The sequence below is a fragment of the Papio anubis genome, chromosome 13, assembly GCF_008728515.1.
Source record: "Papio anubis isolate 15944 chromosome 13, Panubis1.0, whole genome shotgun sequence".
Classification (NCBI taxonomy): domain Eukaryota; kingdom Metazoa; phylum Chordata; class Mammalia; order Primates; family Cercopithecidae; genus Papio; species Papio anubis.
The window spans coordinates 81,088,385-81,113,517 of record NC_044988.1 but is presented as its reverse complement, the minus strand read 5'-3'; the positions used below and the strand labels follow the sequence as shown (position 1 = coordinate 81,113,517).

The following is a 25,133-nucleotide window of genomic DNA, read 5'->3' as shown; positions in this document are numbered from 1 at the left end:
TATTTCATAATTGAATGAACATGTATCAATTAAGAAGTCAAATTTCCTTCTAAATAGTGGTTCTCAGCCTTGGCTGTATGTTGGAATTACCTGAATAGTTTAAAAAAATATTGAAGCCTGAGTTCTACACAGACATATTCTGATTAATTGGTCTGGTGTGCAGGCAGTCATAGGGAACTTTAAAATTTCTTCCAATAATTCTAATCAATATGCCTGGTATAGGAAATTAAGTAGTCATGTCTAGTTTAAAAAATTGACACTGGAACTAGAAATATTGATTTGTGAGTTATACACAAAAAATAGTACTTGAGCTAATGAGAATATTGTGAAGTAAGAATATAGATGGTCCAAAACTGAATTTTAGTTTTCTGCCAGTGTTTAACAAGGATGATAGCATTTTTTGCATATTAAAGGCCAAACTTCTTAAAGATGCATTTAGTTTCAATAGCACACAAAATGGTTATAATATCAGTATGTAAAGAATTCTAGCTGTTGAGAGTGCAATAACTTTTTGCAGTTGGACAAGCTCAGAAATCTAGGCCCATATTGATTAGATGCATTCACAAAGCTACTTTAAAAACCATTTTTTTGGCCGGGTGTGGTGGCTCACACCTGTGATCTCAGCACTTTGAGAGGCCGAGGCGGGTGGATCACGAGGTCAGGAGATCGAGACCATCCTGGCTAACATGGTGAAACCCCGTCTCTACTAAAAATACAAAAAATTAGCCAGGTGTGGTGGTGGGTGCCTGTAGTCCCAGCTACTCGGGAGGCTGAGGCAGGAGAATGACGTGAACCCGGGAGGCGGAGCTTGCAGTGAGCCGAGATCGCGCCACTGCACTCCAGCCTGGGCAACACGGCGAGACTCCATCTCAAAACAAACAAACAAACAAAAAACATTTTTTTAAGGACAACTTAAAATGTTTTATATTTGGGGATTTTAATGGACTTAAAGCACTTAAGGGGTTTCCTTACAATAAAAATTTTAACATGATGGTAAAAATGTTAATTCACCAATAGGCCCCATTCCTCTAGTACCTCTTGCCTGCCATGTTAACCCTGAGAGTTGTGGACTTAATCTCTTTTGTTGAGGAGTCAAGTTCTGTTGGAATGAAAGAGAAACACTCCATGGAGCACAGTAAAGATCTATTCCATTCCATGATCTCCTTTCACTTCTCCCCATTTATTATCTCTTATCTACTGCAGTGACTGTTTTTAATTTAAAATGTTTACAATTTGCTATTAGCCAAAAAGAAGCTATTTCTGCATCTAGGGATATTGTACATCACTAACGTAATGAGTGACCATAAAATACAATACTCAGAAAGAACATTGCTTATAATAGAACGTCTTTTTAGCTGCTACATTTCCCTTTTTTTTTTTTTAGAGTATATATAGATTTAACAATTTTGAATGTGGATTCAGTTTAAAATTCAGTACATCATTTAAGCAAACTTTGTCCACTTATGATTTCAAAAATATTTATTTGGAAAGCCTCCCTAAAAACTTTTTTAAACTATATGTTTTTTCAGCCATCAAGTTTTCTTATTGAGTATGAATTCTTAATACCTCCAAGCCTCAAACCAGAAGTTGATATTCCATCACTCTCAGAACTGAAGGAGTTATTAAACCTAGTGCCAGAAATAATAAACTATGTAGATGAAAGTGAAAAGCTTTTCGAAAGAGGTGAGAATTAATTTTAAAATGTATTACTTGTAAAAACTACTTAAGAATGTTTGTTACATAGGTTCTTGTTTATTAAAATTTTTCTGAACCTCCAGATTTTGTAAAAATGTTCTGCAAGTTGTATGTTGAAATCTCAGTATTACTTTTGATGAGATTATTTTCTCACTGTCATTTTCTTGTTGTTGTTGTTGTTGTTGAGACAGAATTTCGCTTTTGTTGCCCAGGCCAGAGTGCAATGGCAAGATCTTGGCTCACCACAACCTCCACCTCCTGGGTTCAAGCGATTCTCCCGCCTCAACCTCCCAAGTAGCTGGGATTACAGGCATGCACCACCAGCTAATTTTGTATTTTTAGTAGAGACGGGGTTTTACCATGTTGATCAGGCTGGTCTTGAACTCCTGACCTCAGGTGATCTGCCCACCTCGGCCTCCCAAAGTGCTGAGATTGTAGGCATGAGCCACCACGCCCAGCTGTCATTCTCATATTTTATATGACTTCCAGGTTTGAAACTTCTCTGAAATTTAACCATTTCAAGATAATTATACAAATAAAACTAAAACACCTATGACTATACACATTTTTTAAAGAGTTGTTTTCTTATAAACAATAAAACATTATTAACTTCTATACTGACAATAGTTAACTATGGAGAGGCTCACAATAAAGAGCTCAGAGTAAGGATTTGTGGAGTCAGTGACTAGGAGAGTCATAACTTAGAACTGAGGTGGTTTCATCCCATTTAGTCTTAGTAAATATTATTGAGTTATTTTTAATGACAGTATGAGCCCAAATATTTAACTGCCCTCTCATAAATTTCATTTAAAATGATCAATGAAATATAATATCATGGAAGAAAGGAAGGGGGATCTGTGATATCAATTGAGAACAGGGATGCTTGCCATGAACAGACCACAGACTCGAAGGAATTCTTACAGTTAAAACTAAATTAGGGAATTACTGTTCAGCCTACAAATCAAAGCAAGGGAATGAAAAGCCAACCTGGGGAAGTAGATCAACTCCATACCAGAACTTGCAAATATAGTAGATCTCAAAATGCAGGGTGGGCCATAGGCTTATTGGCAGGACGAAAATCTCAGCTCCATAAATGCTAATGTAAAGGACAACAAATGACTTTACTGAGTGATTACGCTGTTAAACTCCCAACCTTCACTTGACTTGGCTGCTGTACTAAGTAAAACAGAGTCACTGCCACAGAGGACTTCTAACAAGGAAAGTTATACACACTATTGAAAGTTCAGGGGGTAGGCAGTGTTCCAGCTACCTTTGGGTTGTGATAACAATAAAACTGCTTAGTACAGCAATAAAATTGCCTGCTACAGGGATATCTCCAGCCATAACTCCCTTCCTATTTCCCATGCTCAAAGTGTAAGAAAAACTATATGGATTTGCCTACTCTGAACATTCAATAAAAATGGAATCATATAATATGTGATCTGTGACTTATTTCACTTAGCATAATATTTTCAAATTTATTGACATTATCCAATGTATCAGTACTTCATTTTTATGGCTAAACAATATTCCATTGTATGACTATAACACATTTTGTTTATCTGTACATCTGTTGATAGATACTTAGGCTGTCCTTTTAGCTTAAAAGTAATCCTGCTGTGAACATTCATGTACACGTTTTTGTCCACACATGTTTTCATTTCTCTTGGATCTATACCTAGGAGTGGAATTGCTAGATCAAATGGTAATTCTGTGTTTAACTTTTTGAGGAATTGCCAGACTGTTTTCCAAAGTAACTACACTATTTCATTCCCACCAACAATGTGTGAGGGTTCCAATTACCTACATCCTCTCCAAAACTTGTTATTATATAACTTTTTTATAGCCATCCTACTAGGTGTGAAGTGATATCTGATTGTGGTTTTAATTTGCATTTTCCAGATGGATAAGGAAGTCAAACATCTTTTCACATACTGTTGGCCATTTGTATATCTTCTTTGGAGAAATGTCTCCTCAGATCCTTTGCCCATTTTAGTTGGGTTATTTTTCTTTTTATTATTGAATTATAAGCTGTCTCATTTGTTTATGTTTCTCAATTCCTCCTTTTCTGCCTTTGGGATTACTTGAATTTTTTAAGGAAGTGTTTTTGTGACAAAATTGTACATACCTCAAGTGTATAACATATTTTGATGTACATGTACATTGTGAAATGTTTACCATAAAAAAGGTAATTAACATATCATCAGCTCATAGTTACTTTTTGTATGTGATGAGAATATTTAAGATCTACTTTCTTAGTAAATTTAAAGTGTACAATGCATTATTATTAACTATAGTCACCATGCTGTATGTTAGGTCTCTAGAACCTGTTCATCTTATAACTGAAAGTTTATACCCTTTAACCAACTTCTCCTCATTTCCCCTACACCCTAGCCCCTGGTAACCACTCTTCTATTCTCTGTTTCTATAAGTTTGGCTTTTTAGATTCTAAATAGAAGTGGTAATATTAGGCAGTATTTGTCAATACCTAATTTTTTGAGAGTTTTTATCATGAAAGGGTATTGAATCTTGTCAAATGCCCTTTTGCATCTACTGAGATGATCATATGGTTCTTGTCCCTCACTCTATTAATGTAGTGTATCACATTTATTGATTTGCATATGTATCCTTGCATCTCAGGGGGAAAAAAATCTCACTTGATCATGGTATATAATCCTTGTAATAGGCTGTCAAATACAATATACTAGTATTTTGTTGGGGATTTTAAATTATTTTTAGAATTCTTATTTTTTATTGAATAATCATGGTTTTAAAATTTTTTATCCTTTTGATATGGTATATTACACTGAGTTTGGGATTTTCAATCAACCTTGCATTACTGCAATAAATCCCACTTTTTTTACCAGATTATTAATTTTGTGTCAATATTCATAAGAAATATTGGTCTGTAGTTTTATTTTCTTGCGATGTCTTTGTCTGGTTTTGGTATCAGAATAATATGGGTCTCATAGAATGACTTAAGCATCATTCACTTTACTTCTATTTTTAGGAGTGACTGAATAATTGATGTTGATTTTTAAAAAATGTTTAGTGGAATTCATCATTGAAGGCAACTGAGCAAGCTTATTGCTTTGTGAGTAGTTCTTGATTACCACAGAATTATATTTTATAACAAAAATACAAAGATATATAGTTTTTAAAAACTAGGTAGATAAATTGTCCCACAGTCACTGAAGCTCTGTTCATGTTTTCTTTCTTTCTTTTTTTATTGTTGAGATGGGGTCTCACTATGTTGCTCAGGCTGGTCTTGAACTCCTGGGCTCAAGTGATCCTCCCACCTTGGCCTCCCAAAGTGCTAGAATTACAGGCATGAGCCACTGCACCTGGCCTCTGTTCATTTTTATTCAATTTTTTTCTTATTGTTTTTCAGATTGGGTAATTCCTGTTGCTCTGTCTTCAATTTCACTGACTCTTATGTCACCTCTAATTTTCTGTTAAGTTCATCCAGTGAATTTTTTATTTCAGATATTCTTTTAAAATTTCCATTTGTTGTTTTTTATAGTTTCTCTTTCACTGCTAAGAATGTCTATTTGCTCATTCATTACAACCATATTTTTCTTTACATCCTTTAGCATAGTGATTACTATGTTATGTTATTATTGCTTTGAAATCTTTGGATACTAATTTCAAAATCTGAGTCATCTCATGGTTAGTGTCCAGTAACATATTTTTTGTAGAGAATGAGTCACATGCTCCTGTTTCTTCATTTTACTAAATGTATTTGGATTGTATCCTGACATTGCACCTGATACATTACAGAAACTAGTTTGCTATGTTCCTTTGAAGAGAGTTGACTTTCTCTGTTTGTTTTAATAGGCTGTTAACTTGGCTGAACTCAAACTGTAAACTCTGTCTCTACTATGGTGGGAAAGAGCTGAAATCTTTATATAACCTTAGCTGATATGCTTTCAATCTGCCCCATACATGTGTAGTTCAGGGATCATCCAGAGATTTATTAAGCAGAGTTTATACATAGAGTTTGGGGCTCCCCTCTGTTGCTCTCTACTTTCCTGGTTTTCTTCCTTTATCTTCCAGCTGCTGTGGTAACTCTGAACTCTAATTCAGGTAGAACTGTCCTCTAATTCTTCAAGATAATAAGACTGCAGATTTTTATCCAAGTTCTAATTGACCCAGCTAGTACCAAATATATCATCCCTTCAAGTGAAAAGCTGTAAAAATGGGAAATTTACTCAGTATCAATTTGCTTTCCATTTCTGCATGCTTTAGACTGTAGTACCTTCAGATAGTCATTTTATATATTTTGTTGAGAGCTATAAATGCTATCTACAGGAAGATTGGTCCAATAGGAGCTATTGCTAGAAGTAAAACTCCATTCTGCTTTATATACTAGTTTTTTAAATTTTTTTTTATCTCCTAGGATTCTATTAATATCTCTGAACTGTAGATGAATATTTCTTCCCCTTCTCCTCACTTTATATATTTTATAGATGGCTACTGTCATTCTATAGGATTTAGAGGGGAGAACTAATATATGTGTTTCTTGCTTTCTTGAAACAAAAGCCAGATAATTTTGAAAGAAATCAATTATAACCTCATTTGAAACATAGGTTAATCTAATTAAAGCTAAGATCTTAGAAATCTCTAAGATCCCCAAGATCTCAGCTTTAATTAGATTAATCTGTTTGAAAGGGAGAAAGTTTTGGCAAAAAAATATGCTAAATTTCTTATTCTAAAAATAGGAGAACTGAGATGTAGCCTTTTTTAATTGATAAAAAAGATTGAAATGCATATATTATAAAATTAATGATAATGCATTGATTTAAAATAAGATATTCTCAGCCCAAAAGTTTCTTAAGCTGATAAGCAACTTCAGCAATGTCTCAGGATACAAAATCAATGTGCAAAAATTGCTAGCATTCCTATGCACCAGCAACAGGCAAGCAGTTTGTATGGAACCAAAAAACAGCCCAAATAGCCAAGACAATCCTAAGCAAAAAGAGCAAAGCTGGAGGCATCATACTACCCAACTTCAAACTATGCTACAAGGCTCCAGTAACCAAAACAGCATGTTACTGGTACAAGAACAGACACATAGACCAATGGAACAGAACAGAGAACTCAAATAAGACCACACGCCTACAACCATCTGATCTTTGACAAACCTGACAAAAACAAGCAATGGGGAAAGGACTCCCTATTTAATAAATGGTGCTGGGGGAGCTGGCGAGCTATATGCAGAAAAGTGAAACTGGACCCCTTTCTTACACCATATACAAGAATTAACTCAAGATGGATTAAAGACTTAAATGTAAAATCCAAAACTATAAAAATCCTAGAAAAAAATCTAGGCAATACCATTCAGGACATAGGCATGGGCAAAGATTGCATGATGAACATGCCAAAAGCAATTGCAATAACAGCAAAAATTGATAAATGGGATCTAATTAAACTAAAGAGCTTCTGCACAGCAAAAGAAACTATCATCAGAGTGAACAGACAACCTACAAAATGGGAGAAAATTTTTTGCAATCTATCCATTTGACAAAGGTCTAATATCCTGAGTCTACAAAGAACTTAAACAAATGTACAAGAAAAAAAGCAAACAACTCCCAAAAGTGGGCAAAGGACATGAACAGACACTTCTCAAAAGAAGACATACGGCCAGGTGCAGAGGCTCACACCTGTAATCCCAGCACTTTGGGAAGGCCAAGGTGGGTGGATCACTTGAAGTCAGGAGTTTGAGACCAGCCTGGCCAACATGGTGAAACCCTGTCTCTACTAAAAACACAAAAATTAGCCAGGCATGGTAGCATGTGCCTGTATTCCCAGCTACTTGGGAGGCTGAGGCAAGAGAATCACTTGAACCTGGGAGGTAGAGGTTGCAGTGATCTGAGATCACACCATTGCACTCCATCCAGGCTGGGTGACAGAGCAAGACTCTGTCTCAAAAAACAAAAAAAACAAAAAACAGAAGAAAACGAAGACATGCATGCAGCCAACAAATATGAAAAAAACCCCCTCAACATCCCTGATCATTAGAGAAATGCAAATCAAAGCCACAATGAGATAACATCTCACACCAGTCAGAATGGCTATTAGTAAAAAGTAAAAAAACAATGGATGTTGGTGAGGTTGTGGAGAAAAAGGAATGCTTTTACACTGTTGGTAGGAGTGAAAATTTGTTCAAACATTGTGGAAGACAGTGTGGCGATTCCTCAAAGACCTAGAAGCAGAAATACTATTTGACCCAGCAATCCCATTACTGGGTATATATATACCCAAAGGAATATAAATTATTACAAAGATAGATGCACGTAGATGTTCATTGTAGCACTATTCACAATAGCAAAGACACGGAACCAACATAAATACCCATCAATGATAGATTGGATAAAGAAAATGTGGTACATACACACCATGGAATACTATACAGCCATGAAAAGGAATGGGATTATGTCCTTTGCAGAGGTGCATGGATGGAGTTGGAAGTCATCGTCCTCAGCAAACTAATGCAGGAACAGAAAGCCAAACACTGCATGTTCTCACTTATAAGTAGGAGCTGAACGATGAGAACACATGGACACATGGTGGAGGGAACAACACACACTAGGGCCTATCAGGGGGTGATGTAAGGGGGAGGAAGAGCATCAGGAAGAATAACTAATGGATGCTGGGCTTAATACCTAGGTGATGAGATGATCTGTGCAGCAAACCACCATGGCACATGTTTACCTATGTAACAAACCTGCACATCCTCCACATGTTCCCCTTAAAAGTTGATAACATGTATAACTTCTGAACTAACAGAGAAAAAAAAATTTAAAAACTCTGAGCAATATAATTAATTCTATGGAAATAAAGGAGAGCAAAGCAAGCAAAAGGCATTGGAAGCATAAAATAAGATTATGAAAGTATCACCTTTGTTTGAGTAAATATAAATTGGTTAAGCTTCTCTATTAAAAGAGAGATAGATTTGTAGATTAAATTTAAAAAGCAGATATAATGACCATATGTCTGATTGAAAGATCCTACCAACTGCAAGATGTATTATCAACTTAAGAATTTTTAGGGAAGAAAGAAACATTCTAAATGCACATACAGATTGTAAGATGCATCACAATTTCAAACAACAAAATACAAAATCTATGTCTTACAATAAAAAACCACTGCATATGTTGTTTACAGGAGTTGAGCCTTAAGAAAAGAAAGAAAAAAAAGCCAAAGGTAAAAAATAAAGGGCTGGCAAGACGTGTCAGACAGCTGGGGAAGGCAGGCAGGCAGGCAGGGAGGGAGGGAGAGAGGGGAAAATAAAAGGATAGGCAAAATGTGTCAGACATCTAGGGAGGAGAAGGAGGGAGGGAGGGAGGAGAGGGAACGAAGGAAGGAAGGCGGGCCAAAGATAAAAAAGGGATAGGTAAAATGTGTCAGGCAGCTGGAAAGGAAGGAGGAAGTGAGGAAAAAAGGAAGAGAGAGAGGGAGGGAAGAAGGGAGATAAAAGAAAGAAAAAAGAAAGCCAAAGTAGCAGTATTAATATAGACAAGTAGAGTTCCAGGTAAGCAAGGCATAGAAAGTCATCATATACTGATAGATGAAACCCTTCAAAGCGACCTCATTCTTTGAAGTTTGTGGCTTATGGATTGCCCACCCTATCTTACCTTCCAGTGATTATGTAGATTTTGCCATTTTTATTTTCCTTTGGTAATTTTGATTGACAGTTGAAGGGTAACAAGGAGTGTGCATGGAGGAATAGTTATTTACGTAAGTTAACATTTTTTTCAGAAGTATAAATCTCTACTTCTCTCTAAAAGGAAAAATTGACATGCAGTAAAATAATAAAGATACTTTAAAAGGAAAATGCTACTGAACAAGGTTACAGAAAATTAATGTAATGGTACATTTGCTAATAGTAGAGTTTTTTCCTTTTCAGATCTTACTAACAAGCATGGAATTGAGGGTATCGGGGACATAAAATTCAGCTCCACAGAGATTTTGACCATTCAAAACCAGAGTGAACCAGAAGAGTGCAGTAAACCAGGTAGAAATTTTGATAAATCATTGAGCTTATCGGGGATTACCTATTTATGATGTAAAAGTACAGTACATTCACATATACAGTGTACTGTGAGTCAGTTTCCATGTTTAAAATTTGATTGTTATAATCCTATGTCATTTTTTTCTTATTTGCCCCTTTATATTTATTGCTATTATTAACTCAGAATTCTACTGGCATCAAAACTGAATAATAGGCCTGGTGTGGTGGTTCACGCCTGTAATCCCAGCACTTTGGAAGACTGAGGTGGGTGGATCACTTGAGGTCAAGAGTTCAAGACCAGCCTGACCAATATGGCAAAACACCATCTCTACTAAAACTACAAAAATTAGCCAGACAGGCATGGTGACACACGCCTGTAATCCCAGATACTCAGGAGGCTGAGGCACGAGAATGGCTTGAACTGGCGAGGTGGAGGTTGTAGTGAGCCGAGATTGTACCACTGCACTCTAGTCTGGGCAACAGCTAGACTCTGTCTCAACACAAACAAAAAAACTGAATAATATATAGATGGCAGTTACAAAGACTGTAGAAGAGGAATGGAGGAAATAGCATTAATATTAAAAATAGAAACCTTAAAATATTATAGCTCAGTAAATGAAATTTCATATGTTATCTCAATATTAGCAATCTTGCTGACCACTGTCACATTTTTTAAAAATTTGGATTTTTAATCTCCCAAAGCAATCATATCATTCTCTATGTCATCATTACCGTTAATATTATTATTCTACCAAATTTGGAATCTTAGAATCATCTTTTGTTCCAGTACAATGCCAAATTGTGTTACTTCTTAACTATATTGATGGCACTGTTACTGAATTACATTTATAATTGGATCATCTGAATTATCTATTTGAAAGTTTACTGCTTTACTTATGAAAGTAATAAAACCACACTTAGTAGTTAGCAATACATGAGAATCACTTTTTCAAGTATACCCCATAAATGTATAATTCTGTGCTAGGCCATCTAGAGTCCAGAGTCATTAAGGTGAATAATTATTCTTTATAATACAGTTTGTTTAACATCACTAGTAATTAGTATGGAAATAAAACTAATAATTTTTTCTTTCTTTGGAAATAAAAATAATTCTATCACCTAAGTACTGACAACACAAGCTGTTAGAATCAAAAGTCTTAATACATATAAAGCTCTTGGAATTTATGTTAAACACAGTAAACTCAATAAAGTTTAGCTATCAATGTATTTTTTAAAAATCACCACTGTTGTAGTTGAGACACAATGTGATATATATGTAATTCCTTATACAGATGGACATTTAAGACATTTTATATATATCTTGACTCAAATTTCTTTTTGTCGAAATATTTTTGTTTTAACAGAATGACCAAACATAATAATTGCTTACAAAAAGTTCTATATTATACTTAATTTTTGTCTATTTATTTTTTTAGAGACAAAGTCTTGCTCTGTTGCCCAGGCTGCAGTACAGTGACAAAATCACAGCTCATTGAAATCTCAAATTCCTGGGCTCAAGCAATCCTTCCAGCTCAGCTTCCCAGGTAGCTAGGACTACAAGCATGTGCCACCACTGCTGGCTAATTTTGTACTTTTTGTAGAGACTGATCTTGCCATGTTGCCCAGGTCTTAAACTCCTGGACTCAAGTGATCCTCCCACCTCAGCCTCCCAAAGTGTTAGAATTATAGGTGTGAGCCACCACACCTAGCCTACTTAATATTATTCAATGTTTACATAACTTTAATTTTCATATATTCCAGGAGAGTTAGAAATGCCACTAACTCCTCTATTCCTAACATGCCAACATACTTCAGTGAATTCATTATGCACAGAACTTCAGACATTTCCATTATCTCCAGTTTGTAAAATGTAAGTAAAGATTATATCTAGAACCCAAGTTGCAATTCAGAACAAGCAGTCTTTATTTAAATCTCTCCATATAAAAGCAATTCCCAAGATACCTCTATGAAAAAATTTAAGAGCTAGTACAGTGTCTATAATAAGTAACTAAAAGGAATATATAAATATATGTATAGGTTTGGTTTTATATGCAAAGAGTATCTTTAGAAGGGCACACAAGAAACAAGTAATACTGGTTGTATCCAGAAAAGAACTAGGTAACCTAGCAATGTGGGTAGGAGAGTTTTCACAGTATGGCTTTTACACATTTCAGTATTTTTAATGTGAATATATTATTAAAAATAAATAACTTAAAAATTTTTTAAGATCCTGGCATTGGAATAGTATGCTTAGGACATTGCCACTGGACACTTGCTAATGGCAGTCCCTACTGGCAGTCACTGCCATGAAAGGCAATGTAGTGGTGTATTAGTTTGTTAGGGCTGCCCTAACAAATACCACAGATTAGGTGGCTTAAACAACAGAAATTTATTTCCTCACAGTTCTGGAGGCGAGAAGTGTAAGAACAAAGTGTCAGCTGGGCTGGTTTCATTCTAAGACCTCCTTCCTTGGCTTATAGATGTCCCCGTGCCTTCATATATTCTTTCCTCCATCATTGTCTATACCCCAGTCTCCTGTTCTTATAAGGACACGAGTCATGTTGTATTAATGGCCCTGTTTAACTTAATTACCTCTTTAAAGACCTTGTCTCCAAATACAGTCACATTCTGAGGTACTGAGGATTAGGACTTCAACATAAGAATCTTGTGGGGCCACAATTCAGCCCATAATAAGTGGTTAGAAGCTCTGAACTAGAGCCAGATTGCCTGGCTCTATCACTTTCCAACTGCAACCTTAATTGTTCTGGGCCTCGGGTTTTTTAATCTACAATACTGGGATAATAATAATATCTACCTCATAAGGTTGTTAAGAGGTCTACTGAGAGATTTGTCATAGGTCTGTGGCCAGAAATAGCCAAAGATCACAGAGCAGTGTGGACGATCATTGATCAATAGATTTGGCTATCAGTTTATTCTCACTAAGAGTACCAGGGATCATGTCCTATCTCTAACAGAGGACATCCACTTACCTTGTTCACCTCTTGTCAATATGGTCTCAGTACTGGGTGAACCAGACATACAGAACCAAGGCTTGATTCATAAACTTGTTCAGTACCCCATCGTTATTGCACAGAATAGTCTGAAATTGTAAAATTGATATTGCAGGGCTAGGTCGTTATATTCTAGTTTGAGCCAAAATTGCAGAGCTTAATAGCCCAGTATCCTTGCCCTTTGACAGAGTCTGAGATAACTTTCATTGCTATCTTATGCCAGTTACAAAATTGGGAACATAACCAGTACAATTAGTCTACTATAAACCTAGAACTCAATGTGTCCTAAAATAACATATTTTCAGGAAAATGACAGTAAAGTCTACAAGTCTCTAATGAATTATTCCAGGACTGGAAACTGTGGGAGCTGTGTATTCGGTTTGAGTTCTTATTATAATTAGCTGATCTGCCAGAGGAGAGTGCTATTTGGATTACTGGAACTAACTGGAGTCAAGGCTCTATAATTCATCACTGGCTGCTTAGGCTTCTATTAATGGTCTCAGGAATGTGTCAAAGTGTAAGACTAAGGGCCCTAAATATATCTTTATCTTCTGGCTGAGAATTATTTACACTTCTAGAGTAAATTTGTGCTATACAGAGTTCTATCATGAACTAAGAATTGTCCATATCAGATATGAATTCTGAAAAGAGCATAGGACAAGTATGGAAACTACATATACTTTGTTTAAATACTTTTAGTTCTGTTGCTAAGGTGCAAGATTTATTTTATTTTATTTTTATTTTTTGAGACAGAGTCTCGCTCTGTTGCCCAGGCTCGAGTGCAGTGGCCGGATCTCAGCTCACTGTAAGCTCCGCCTCCTGGGTTTACGCCATTCTCCTGCCTGAGCCTCCCGAGTAGCTGGGACTACAGGCGTGCGCCACCTCGCCCGGCTAATTTTTTGTATTTTTTGGTAGAGACAGGGTTTCACCGTGTTAGCCAGGATGGTCTCAATCATCTGACCTCGTGATCCGCCCGTCTCGGCCTCCCAAAGTGTTGGGATTACAGGCTTGAGCCACTGCGCCCGACCAGGTGCAAGATATTTATTTGCAGGACATATACTGTCTTTATTAGTGCCCTTTTACTCTTTTATTTACTCCATATACCCTAATCCATCTGTTATGGCAGATTGGCATATTTAGAAATAGAAACTAGCAGAAATGTTATGATCTTTAATTTCAGTTTGATTTTAAAAGTGTTTAAACCATAATAAGCTCTTTTTAATCGTAAGTTATATGTCTATTGTTATAACTCAAATATCTTTGAGTTATTGTTATAACTCAAAGATCTTTGAGTTATTATTATAGCTCAAAGAATTTATGAAACAAATTTTAACTAATGACTTATGATTTGGCAAAGTTATAAAAAAAAAAAAGGCGTTCAAATTAGCTAATGGTTTTAGAGCCTATGAAACAACCGAAGTAAGTTGTCCCCCAACAACTACATTTACCAGCAAGAGATAAATCACTTCCATTTGTTTGGTGACTGTAAACGCTTAAAAATCCATATTTTAAAAATGAGTTTACAGTAGTCCCCCTTTATCCAGGGAGAATAAGTTCCAAGACCCTAAATGGATGCCTGAAACTGCGAATGTTATTGAATCCTATATATACTGTTTTTTTCTCATATATTGATACCTATGATAAAGTTTAATTTATAAATTAGCCATAGTAAGACATTAACAGCAATAACTACAGTAAAATAGTAAAATAGAGCAACCATAACAAATACCATCCTCATTACTCTTGTGCTTTGGAGTCATTATTAAATACAGTAAGGGTTACTTGAACACAAGCACTGTGATTCTGTGATAGCCGATCTGATAACTGAGAATGCTGCTAAGTGACTAAATGGGCAGGTAGTGAGTATAGATAGTGTGGATATGCTGGGCATAGGGATGATTCACATCCTGGGTGAGATGGTGTAGGATGGCATGAAATTTCATCGCACTGCTCACAACAGTGCAATTTAAAACTTATGAATTGTTTATGGAATATTCCATTTAATATTTTGGACTGTGGTTGACCATAGATAAATGAAACTGAGTATAGTGAACTCATGGATAAGGGGGAACGACTGTATATCTCAACTGTAAAACTAAAAACAAGGAGAAAAGGTGTTAAAATTTTTTTTAAAAAGAAGGAAAAATAATAAAGAATGTTATTGTAGCTGTAACTTATTTTTATGGTCCCAATTATTTTTATTTCAGAGCACAACATTTTGGCTGAAAATAATACCCAGTTAACAATATTTTTAGTGCTTATGACATATAAGATTCTATGCCAGATTTTATGGGATGAAAAAGAAAAGTCTGTATGGCATAAGATTTTATTAACCTACTAACTGCTGACTTGTGAATATATTTTTATGAACAATGTATCAGATTCAGACATGCCTTCAGAAATCTCCATTAAGAGTGAAATGTGTGTCTATATTGGACTTGGCTTGCTAGATATAACCCCTTCCTTTCACTTTAAAATAGTTGCTTACAATCTGAGGTGTTGTCAAAGAAACCTTGGTAAGATTCAGGAATTCTCTAGATTCTCAAATTTGCTACCGCATGACCAGATTTTTGGATTATGTGGGTAACCTGGATGCCTTAGACATAAAACCTAGCTTTCCACTGCCCTAGATTGTCAATTTAACTGGCATGCTCATATATGTTCCACACCCGGCCCAAAATACTTATAATTAGCATGCTCATATATGTTCCACATGAACAGAGAAACAGAATATAATCAATTCTCAGTCATGGTAACAGGAAGCTTGGGACACAAATTAAGGGATTTATGAATTAATAGTCTTTCCCCTACCAAAGCTAGTAGCTTCATAGTTACGGATTAGCTGTAATTTACACTGATTGTCATGCATATTTTCTCCCTTCTCCCCACAGTACCACTAAACACACATACCCAGACACACATCACTCACTCACAAACCCACCAAGATTGAACGTCTTAAACCAAACTTTAGGACTCTGCCATCTCCAGAGGAGGACTGTTTTATAGTTCTGATCCTCAACCAGTAGAGGCTCCAGAATTTCTATACGGATTAGACTTGGGGACAGCAATTTTATAAAAATTTTTGTTGAGGTTGCTATTTGCTTGGTAAGCATGGTAATTTTACTTAGATTGTATTTTTATTTTTGGTGGCGTATAAGGTTGATGCTAGCATAGTTTATGGAGGGAAGTGCTAAACTCTCCCAAGTCAGCCCTCTCTGGCTCCAGGTTCCATTGAGGGAGGTAGAGGTGGAAGTAATTTATAGTCCAGTAGGAACACTTTAGTTTACAAATTACCAAATTTTCCCAGGGATGGAGGAAGTGAGTACTGTATTTGATATTTGGTCTGTAGAACTCTACTGCAGTTTACACATTTATAAAGTTAATTTTTCACTTGATTTTGAGTGTAAAAGTACTTTTTTTTTTTTTTTTTTTGAGACGGAGTCTCGCTCTGTTGCCCAGGCTGGTGTGCAGTGGCCGGATCTCAGCTCACTGCAAGCTCCGCCTCCCGGGTTCACGCCATTCTCCGGCCTCAGCCTCCCGAGTAGCTGGGACTACAGGCGCCCGCCACCTCACCAGGCTAGTTTTTTGTATTTCTTAATAGAGACGGGGTTTCACCGTGTTAGCCAGAATGGTCTCGATCTCCTGACCTCGTGATCCGCCCGTCTCGGCCTCCCAAAGTGCTGGGATTACAGGCTTGAGCCACCGCGCCCGGCCGAGTGTAAAAGTACTTTAAAAATACTTTTAAAAAATAAAATTTTGGGCCGGGTGCGGTGGCTCACACCTGTAATCCCAGCACTTTGGGAGGCCAAGGTGGGTGGATCACTTGAGGTCAGGAGCTGGCAACCAGCCTGGCCAACATGGTGGAACCCCACCTCTACTAAAAATACAAAAATTAGTCGGGCGTGGTGGCAGACACCTTTAATCCCAGGTGCTCAGGAGGCTGAGACAGGAGAATCGCTTGAACCTGGGGAGAAGGTTGCAGTGAGCCGAGATAGTGCCACTGTACTCCAGCCTGGGTGACAGAGTGAGACTCTGTCTCAAAAAAATAAAATAAAATTTATTATACAAAAGACTCAATATTATTAATGTATTAAGCTTTAACTCTTTTTTTTTTTTCAGTCATTTGCTTACTGCTGAAGAATCAGCTAATAAATACTACATGATGTGGCAATTAGAAAGATGTAGAAGCCCTTTGAACCCATTTTTGCTTACAGGTAAAGATTAATTGCTTTTAAGTGAAAAATAGAAAGTATTTGTAAAAAGGTACAACCAGTAGAAATGTAGGATATCCATTTTCTTTGACCATTTCTTAACAGAATATATAACTTAGCCTAAAACTAAAATATCAAGATATCTTCCATAAGGTTCATTATGCTAGGTGCAGAAGTATATGACAAGATCTGGATCTTGCTGATTTCCTGGGTAATTCCTATACATGGGAGAAGGAAAAGAAAAGAAATGAAATACAAGTAGTACATAAAACAGTCCCATACACGTAATTTGTATTTCCAAATTGAATTGTTTGTTAAAAAAAAAAAAAAATCACATCTAATGTTAAAAGTTTTAGTTGCGCAAGCTCTCCAAAAAGGACATTTAAAAACATTTTAACAACAGCTGGAAATTAGCCGGGAGTGTCAGGGCGCACCTTTAGTCCCAGCTACTCGGGAGACTGAGGCCCAAGAATCACTTGAACCTGGGAGGGGGAGGTTGCAGTGAGCCGAGATGGCACCATTGCACTCCAGCCTGGGTGACAGAGGGAGTCTCTGTCTCAAACAAACAAACAAACAAAACAAAAAAACGGCCGGACACCGTGGCTCATGCCTGTAATCCCAGCACTTTGGGAGGCCGTTGCGGGCAGATCACTTGAGGCCAGGAGTTTGAGACCAGCCTGGTCAACATGTTGAAACCCCTCTCTACTAAAAATACAAAAATTAGCTGAGCATGGTGGTGCACACCTGTAGTCCCAGCTACTCTGGAGGCTGAGGCAGGAGAATCCCTTGAACCAGGGAGGTGGAAGTTGCAGGAGCTGAGATTGCCACTGCACTCCAGCCTGGGCAACATGGCGAGACTCCATCTCAAAAATAAATAAATAACATTTTAGCAAAATTTGTTTATAGTTTAACAAAATAATTTAGAAGTAAATATACATTTCACATGTATATTCAAAATTTATCTGAGTAAAGTTAAACTCTTGTCTGTGTCTCAACTATTCCATTATGGAAATGGAACTTTGGATAAGGTATTCTTTTAAAAAATATTTAAATGAATCACTGAGTTGCATTTGGAGGCCAAAAACAAAGTGAAAACAGGAATCCTGGGAAGCAAGTAAGCACCAAAGCTGGCTTTCACTCCAAGCTTTTTATTAAACCTTGGAGACTTTGAACTTTTGTTTTGAGGTCTACATGTAGTGTAGAGTCAAGAAATATCCTATGTGGAGGGTCTGATAGGGGACCCCTACATAAAACTGGCAGTTCAACAAACTACCATCAAAATAAGAGCATACAAAAATAAACCACCATATCAAATGGAACTCTGAATACATTTGCATATTTCTACCTTGCAGCTGGAAGAGAGGAAAAGAAAAAACATTTCTCTTAAGTACTTCTAACCAGAAGGTAGCTATCATGCCTGGCTACAGTCAGAATTCCAACCACCTACATAATTTGAAAAATAGTGGTGATTTAATTTAAAGTGGTCCCAGGTTGACAGTGCCTCCCAAACACATAGAAAAACAAAAGTAAATCCTTTCTAGAGGAAAATACATTTTTTTCTGGAGGAATGTACTTCAACTCATGCTTCAAAGACCTTCAACAAAATTGAGAGAAACACATGCTAATAGACAAAAATCACAAAATATATTGGCATCATCAGTGAGATATAGCAGTAACATTAGACATCAAAATCAGATCATATATTGAAATTATCAATTACATAGTATAATATACTTTTAAAGCCAAAAAAGGGGGGAACAAGACATCTTGTATTATTTCTTACAACTGCATGTGAATCTACAATTATTTCTATCTGAAAAAAAGGAATGGACTGTTGATATACACAACATAGATGATCTCAAAATAATTATGCAGAATGAAAGAAACCACAAAAAATTCATATGGTATAACTCCATTTATAAAAAATTCTAGAAAATGTAGTTTAATCTATAGTGGCAGGAAGCAGAACAGTGGTACAGGGGTTGGGGGATGAGGAAGATTAGAAGGGAGATATAAAGAGGCAGGAGGGATACAAAACTTTGGAGGGAATGGATATGTTCATTACCTTGATTGTGGTAATGGATTCATGAATGTATAAATACATCAAAACTTATCAGACTTTTCACTCTAAATATGTGTAGTTTATTGCATGTCAGTTATGCTTTAATAAAACTAGTAAAAATTATACCTATCTTACAGAATTATTTAGGGATTTCTTAAGAATAATGCATGTAAAGAAAGCACTTAGCACAGTGCCAGATGTTTTTTAGTAACTCGTAATTGCTATTATTAATATTAGTATTTTTAAGTTTTAATTTCTTCTTAATATTACTGTCATCATAAAAGCACCATTCCAAAATTAGAGTTTCAAAATTTATAATCCTAATTTCAGGTTGATGTTTATAATGCAGATAATAATATTAGGTAGTTGTGCTACTTCAGTTCCTCTATATGTTATGATTTCTCCCTGTTTAGGCTAGAAAGTAATGAGGCAGTAAGCTTTGTACCACAATATCTAAGATGATATAGTCATCATAAAATCTGAACAAATATATCTTCTTGTTTAGGCTTATTATAATAAGTTAGAATTTCTAATTTAATAAAGCTTATATTACTTCAAAATGTTAATCAAACATATTAATTTAGTAATTGAAAATGGTCAAACAAAATAAGAGTTCCTTGTCCTACTAAATATTAGAATAATTTTTACTTCTTGATATTTTCAAAGAGTGAAATAAATCCTTTATGTGACTTCTACTGCTATAATAGCTTGAACTTTTACAAATATTAGCATCTTGAGAACAAAAATACCAGCTATAACTTCAGGTTTCACTTTTTTTCTAATGCATGAAAATGCATTTCATAAAGAAATTCCAATGTGGTTCTGTTTATTGTGTTTTGTTTCTTTTGCTTTGTAGCCTGTTTCTAACTGTTTGTTTTTTATTTTTATTTTTGTAAGCGCCAAGAATTCAAGAGCCCCACAGCCAATATTCAGTTACAGATTTGAAAAAGATACTTTCTGTTAAAGAAGAAAGCCTTGTGATTAATCTGGAAAAGGCAGAGTGGTGGAAACAAGCAGGACTAAATCTGAAAATGATGGAAACGTTGGAACATCTGAATACATATTTATGTCATAATAATTTGTCTTCTAATGACACTGAAATTGAGGTATTTTTGCCTACAAAAGTGCTTCAATTAGAATGTAAGTACATAATAGTAAATATTAGTCATGTAAACATTTTCAGAATGTGAAAATGTTAGATTCTAGATTTCCTCTAGGTAACTGGGAAAATCACTGGGTTCTAACATTCCATATAGGCCCTGGCTCTGCCAGGTGTTATGACTTTGGATTTCTCTAGATCCCATTTCCTTGAAAAAATGATGAAGTTTGACTAGCTAACCCTAAAATCTTGTTATGTCCTGAAATTCTGTAGTCTCAGTTTTAAAATTTCTAGCCATTTTAATTTAAAGTGACTTTGTTTCCTTCTATAAATGATTAAATTGCTAGCAGTTTCTGTTCACATCAGCCTAGATGCAAACCAGCATTTTGCAGTAACTGTTTTTTGACCTAAAGCTGAACATTAGCATTCAATAATATCACTCATTGACAACAGAGGATCTTTGTTACTTAAAAGTTTACTAATTCATTTTTTACCATACAATTTAAGAAGGCAAAAATGTCTTTTAAGTGTCTATGTCTTGAGCTATTTGGTTTGCTATATATGGCATTATATTAATAGTAAATCGAACATATTTAGCATGAATTACATATTTTTGGGGGGTGTGTGTTTTTTTTGTTTTTTTTGTTTTACTTTTCCCTGAGACACAGTCTCTGTTGCCCAGGCTGGAGCACAGTGGGATGATCTCAACTCACTGCAACCTCCACCTCCCAGGTTCAAGTGATTCTCCTGCCTCAGCCTCCCAGGTAGCTGGGATTACAGGTGCCTACCACCACGCCAGACTAATTTTTGTATTTTTAGTAGAGATGGGGTTTCACCATGTTGGCCAGGCTGGTCTCGAACTCCTGACCTCCAGTGATCTGCCCACCTCAGCCTCCCAAAATGCTGGGATTACAGGCATTAGCCACCATGCCCAGTCAGATTTGGGAAAGTTTATAGTTTATTATAGAATAATGAACATATTTAGAAATAAATTTTAGAAATTACTATCTATGTTGGGAGATTGGTCTAAGGAGATAAACAATCCGAATAAGAATTGTTATCAGCAAGGAGTGTTTCAAAGACAGAAGACAGAACAATTTTTTTTAAAAAACATATACCCAGTAATGGGATCGCTGGGTCGAACGTAGTTCTGTTTTAAGTTCTTTGATAAATCTCCAAACTGTTTCCACAGTGGCTGAACTAATTTACATCCCCCACCAAGAGTGTATAAGTGTTCTCTTTTCTCCACAGCCTTACCAGCCTCATTGTTTTTTGACTTTTTAATAAGTAGCCATTCTGAATGGTATGAAATGGTACCTCCTTGTAGCTTCGATTTGCATTTCTCTGATGATTGGTGATGTTGAGCACTTTTTTCATGTGTTTGTTGGCCACTTGTAAGTCTTCTTTAGAAAAGTGTCTGTTCATGTCTTTTGCCCATTTTTTAATGAAGTTGTTTTTTGCTTGTTCAGTTGTTTAAATTTCTTGTAGATTCTGGATATTAGATCTTAGTTGGATGCATAGTTTGTGATTATTTTCTCCCATTCTGTAGACTGTTTACTCTGTTGATAGTTTCTTTTGCTGTGCAGAAGCTCTTTAGTTTAATCAGGTCCCACTCAGCAAATTTTGTTTTTGTTGTGATTGCTTTTGAGGACTTAGTCATAAATTCTTTCCCAAGGCTGATGTCCAGAATGGTGTTTCCTAGGTTTTCCTCTATGATTCTTACAGTTTAAGGTCTTACATGTAAATATTTAATCCATCTTGAGTTAATTTTTATATGTGGTGAAAGGTAGGGATCCAGTTTTATTCTTCTGTATATGGCTAGCCAGCTATCCCAGCACCGTTTATTGAATAGGGAGTTCTTTTCCCCTTGCTTATTTTTGTTGGCTTTGTTGAAGAGCTGATGGCTGTAGGTGGGGACTTTATTTCTAGGTTCTCTCTTCTGTCCCATTAGTCTTTGTATCTGTTTTTGTACCAGTACCTTGGCATTTTGGTTACCCTAGCCCTATAGTATAGTTGGAATCAGGTAATGTGATGCCTCTGGCTTTATTCTTTTTGCTTAGGATTACTTTGGCTACTGAGGTTCTTTTCTGGTTTTGTATGAGCTTTAGAATAGTTTTTCCTAGGTCTGTGGAAAATGATGTTGATAGTTTGATAGGAATAGTGTTGAATCTGTACATTGCTTTGGGCAGTATGGTCATTTTAACTATATTGATTCTTCCAATCCATGAGGATGTAATGTTTTTCCTTTTATTTGTGTCATCTATGATTTATTTCAGCAGTGTTTTGTAGTTCTCCTTGTAGAGGTCTTTTATCTCATACATGCACTAATATGTTCATCACAGCACTATTGACAATAGCAAAGACATGAAATCAACCTAGGTGTCCATTAACACTGGATTGGATAAAGAAAATGTGGTACCAATGAGATACCATCTCACACCAGTTAGAATGGTGATCATTAAAGTGTCAGGAAACAACAGATGCTGCAGAGGATGTGGAGAAATAGGAACGCTTTTACGTTGTTGGTGGGAGTGTAAATTAGTTCAACCATTGTGGAAGACAGTGTAGCAATTCCTCAAGGATCTAGAACCAGAAATACCATTTGACCCAGCAATCCCATTACTGGGTATATACCCAAAGGATTATAAATAGTTCTACTATAAAGACACATGCACACATATGTTTATTGTGGCACTATTCACAATAGCAAAGACTTGGAACCAATCCAAATACCCATCAATGATAGACTAGATAAAGAAAATGTGGTACATATACACCATGGAATACTATGCAGCCATAAAAAAGGATGAGTGTTATGTCCTTTGCAGAGACATGGATGAAGCTGGAAACCATCATTCTCAGCAAACTAACACAGGAACAGAAAACCAAACATCACATATTCTCACTCATAAGTGAGAGTTGAACAAGGAGAACACATGGACACAGGGAGGGGAACATCACACACTGGGGCCTGTTGGGGGGTGGGGGCTAGGGGAGGGATAGCATTAGGAGAAATGCCTAATGTAGATGAAGGGTTGATGGGTGCAGCAAACCACCATAACATGTATGTTATGGTGCACGTTCTGCACATGTATCCCAGAACTTAAAGTATATATATAAAAAAAAAAGAAAATGTGGTACATACACACCATGGAATAGTACACAACCATAAAAAATAATGAAATAATGTCCTTTGCAGTGACATGGATGCAGCTGGAGGCCATGATCTTAAGTGAATTAACTCAGGAATGGAAAACCAAATACTGCATGTTCTAGTGGGAGCTAAACATTGGGTATTCATAGACATAAAGATGGCAACAATAGAAACTGGGGGCTATTAGAGGGGGGAAGTGGGGGAAAAGGTTGAAAAACTAACTGTTGAGTACTATGCTCAGTACCTGGGTGATGGGATCAGTCATAGCCCAAACCTCAGCATCATACAATATACCCAGGTAACAAACCTGCCCAGGTACTCCTAAATCTAAAGTAAAAAGTGCAAATTATTTTTTAATCACTAAAAAACTACAAATAGCAAATACCAAAATATATAACAGATATATAAGTGATCCTTGGGATAAATATATGATAGACAATTAACTGTCATAATATCTCCATCTCTGTTTCCACTCACTTCTATAGTGTACTCCTGTGGCTCACTAGTAATATAACCATAGTAGTAACACAAATTCCAGGTTCAAAGGTAACCTAAGAAAATCTGTTTTCTTGTTTCTTGAATATTTGTTACAAAAAGAACAAGAAGCAATGTAAAATAAATTTTTTAGAAAGACAGAAGACAAAGATGTTTGGATGGCTAGGAAAGAGAACAGATAGACTGTATCAAGCAAATACACACCAGTCCATCTCAGGCCTAGATGGTATCCATGGTGGAATAAGAATGTTAAATAAGATTAGGTCAGGTTATTAGACAAAGACAAGGCAGAAGATTTTATGAGGTCTTCAAATATCCATATAATGTATTAAATCTATAAAACTATGTAAAGTCTTTATTGTGATTTGTAACTAATTTGAGATTAAAATAAAACATATCATTCATATTTGATATTCTTGATATCCAATAAATTATGATAATTCTGAAGTTGGAAATGCTGTTGGAAAATGACAGCAATACATTTCCTTGATGCAAGATTACCACAAAACTTCAATTTGTAAAAAAATGAATGTTTAACAGTATAATTAAATGTATAGCAGTATAATTCTGAAGTTTAAGTAGCAATAACTATATCTGGAACCCATGCCAAGTGGTCAGGGTAGGGGTGCTTAAAGAGATAATAATAAAGGAAAATAATGAGAAAACTGAAATAATAAACAGTTTCTATTCACCTGCTAAACATACCAGATTACCACTAGAGAATATCTGAAAAGTGGCACTCAGATCCTATTCGGCCCACATATTATTGACTCATATGGTGTTTTAATTAGTTAACAACCTTTTTTTTTTTTTTTGAGACAGAGTCTTGCTCTGTTGCCCAGGCTGGCGTGATCTCAGCTCACTACAACCTCCACCTCCTGGGTTCATGCAAGTCTCCTGTCTCAGCCTCTCAAGTAGCTGGGACTACAGCCACGTGCCACCATGCTTGGCTTGGAGAAGACAGCAGTTCATAGGACTGCTTTGCTCCCATATCATGATGCTGCCCCCCAATACTGTCACGGTTTGTGTATTTATTTATTTTTGAGATTTGTCTCAAAATCTCGCTTTGTCACCCAGGCTGGAGTGCAGTGACTTGATCTCGGCTCACTGCAACCTCCGTCTCCCGGTTCAAGCGATTCTCCTGCTTCAGCCTCCCAAGTAGCTGAGACTACAGGTGCCGACCACCATGCCCAGCTAACTTTTGAATTTTTAGTAGAGACAGAGTTTCACCATGTTGGCCAGGTTGGTCTCAAACTCCTGATCTCAGGTGATCTGCCCACCTTGGCCTCCCAAAGTGCTGGGATTGCAGACGTGAGCCACCATGCCCAGCCTCTCTGTTCCTTTATTTATCATCCTAGAATCACATAGGGGCAGCTAAGTAGTTGCCCCCAG

General features: G+C 36.3%; 1 protein-coding gene across 4 annotated transcripts in view; it reads left to right on the top strand.

Annotated features, from left to right (window-relative positions):
* SHOC1 (shortage in chiasmata 1) overlaps positions 1–25,133 on the top strand; it is a 97,479-nt gene that overhangs the window by 27,971 nt on the left and 44,375 nt on the right. For 3 of the 4 annotated variants that reach the window (XM_021927280.2, XM_009188302.3, XM_003911366.5), the window contains 5 exons: positions 1,530–1,683; positions 9,605–9,712; positions 11,471–11,579; positions 16,840–16,934; positions 19,891–20,133. In XM_021927280.2, the coding sequence (XP_021782972.2) occupies positions 1,530–1,683; positions 9,605–9,712; positions 11,471–11,579; positions 16,840–16,934; positions 19,891–20,133 (709 nt within the window). Of the gene's footprint in view, positions 1–1,529; positions 1,684–9,604; positions 9,713–11,470; positions 11,580–16,839; positions 16,935–19,890; positions 20,134–25,133 lie in introns of those variants that run through there. The other variant, XM_021927279.2, reaches the window with a different exon arrangement.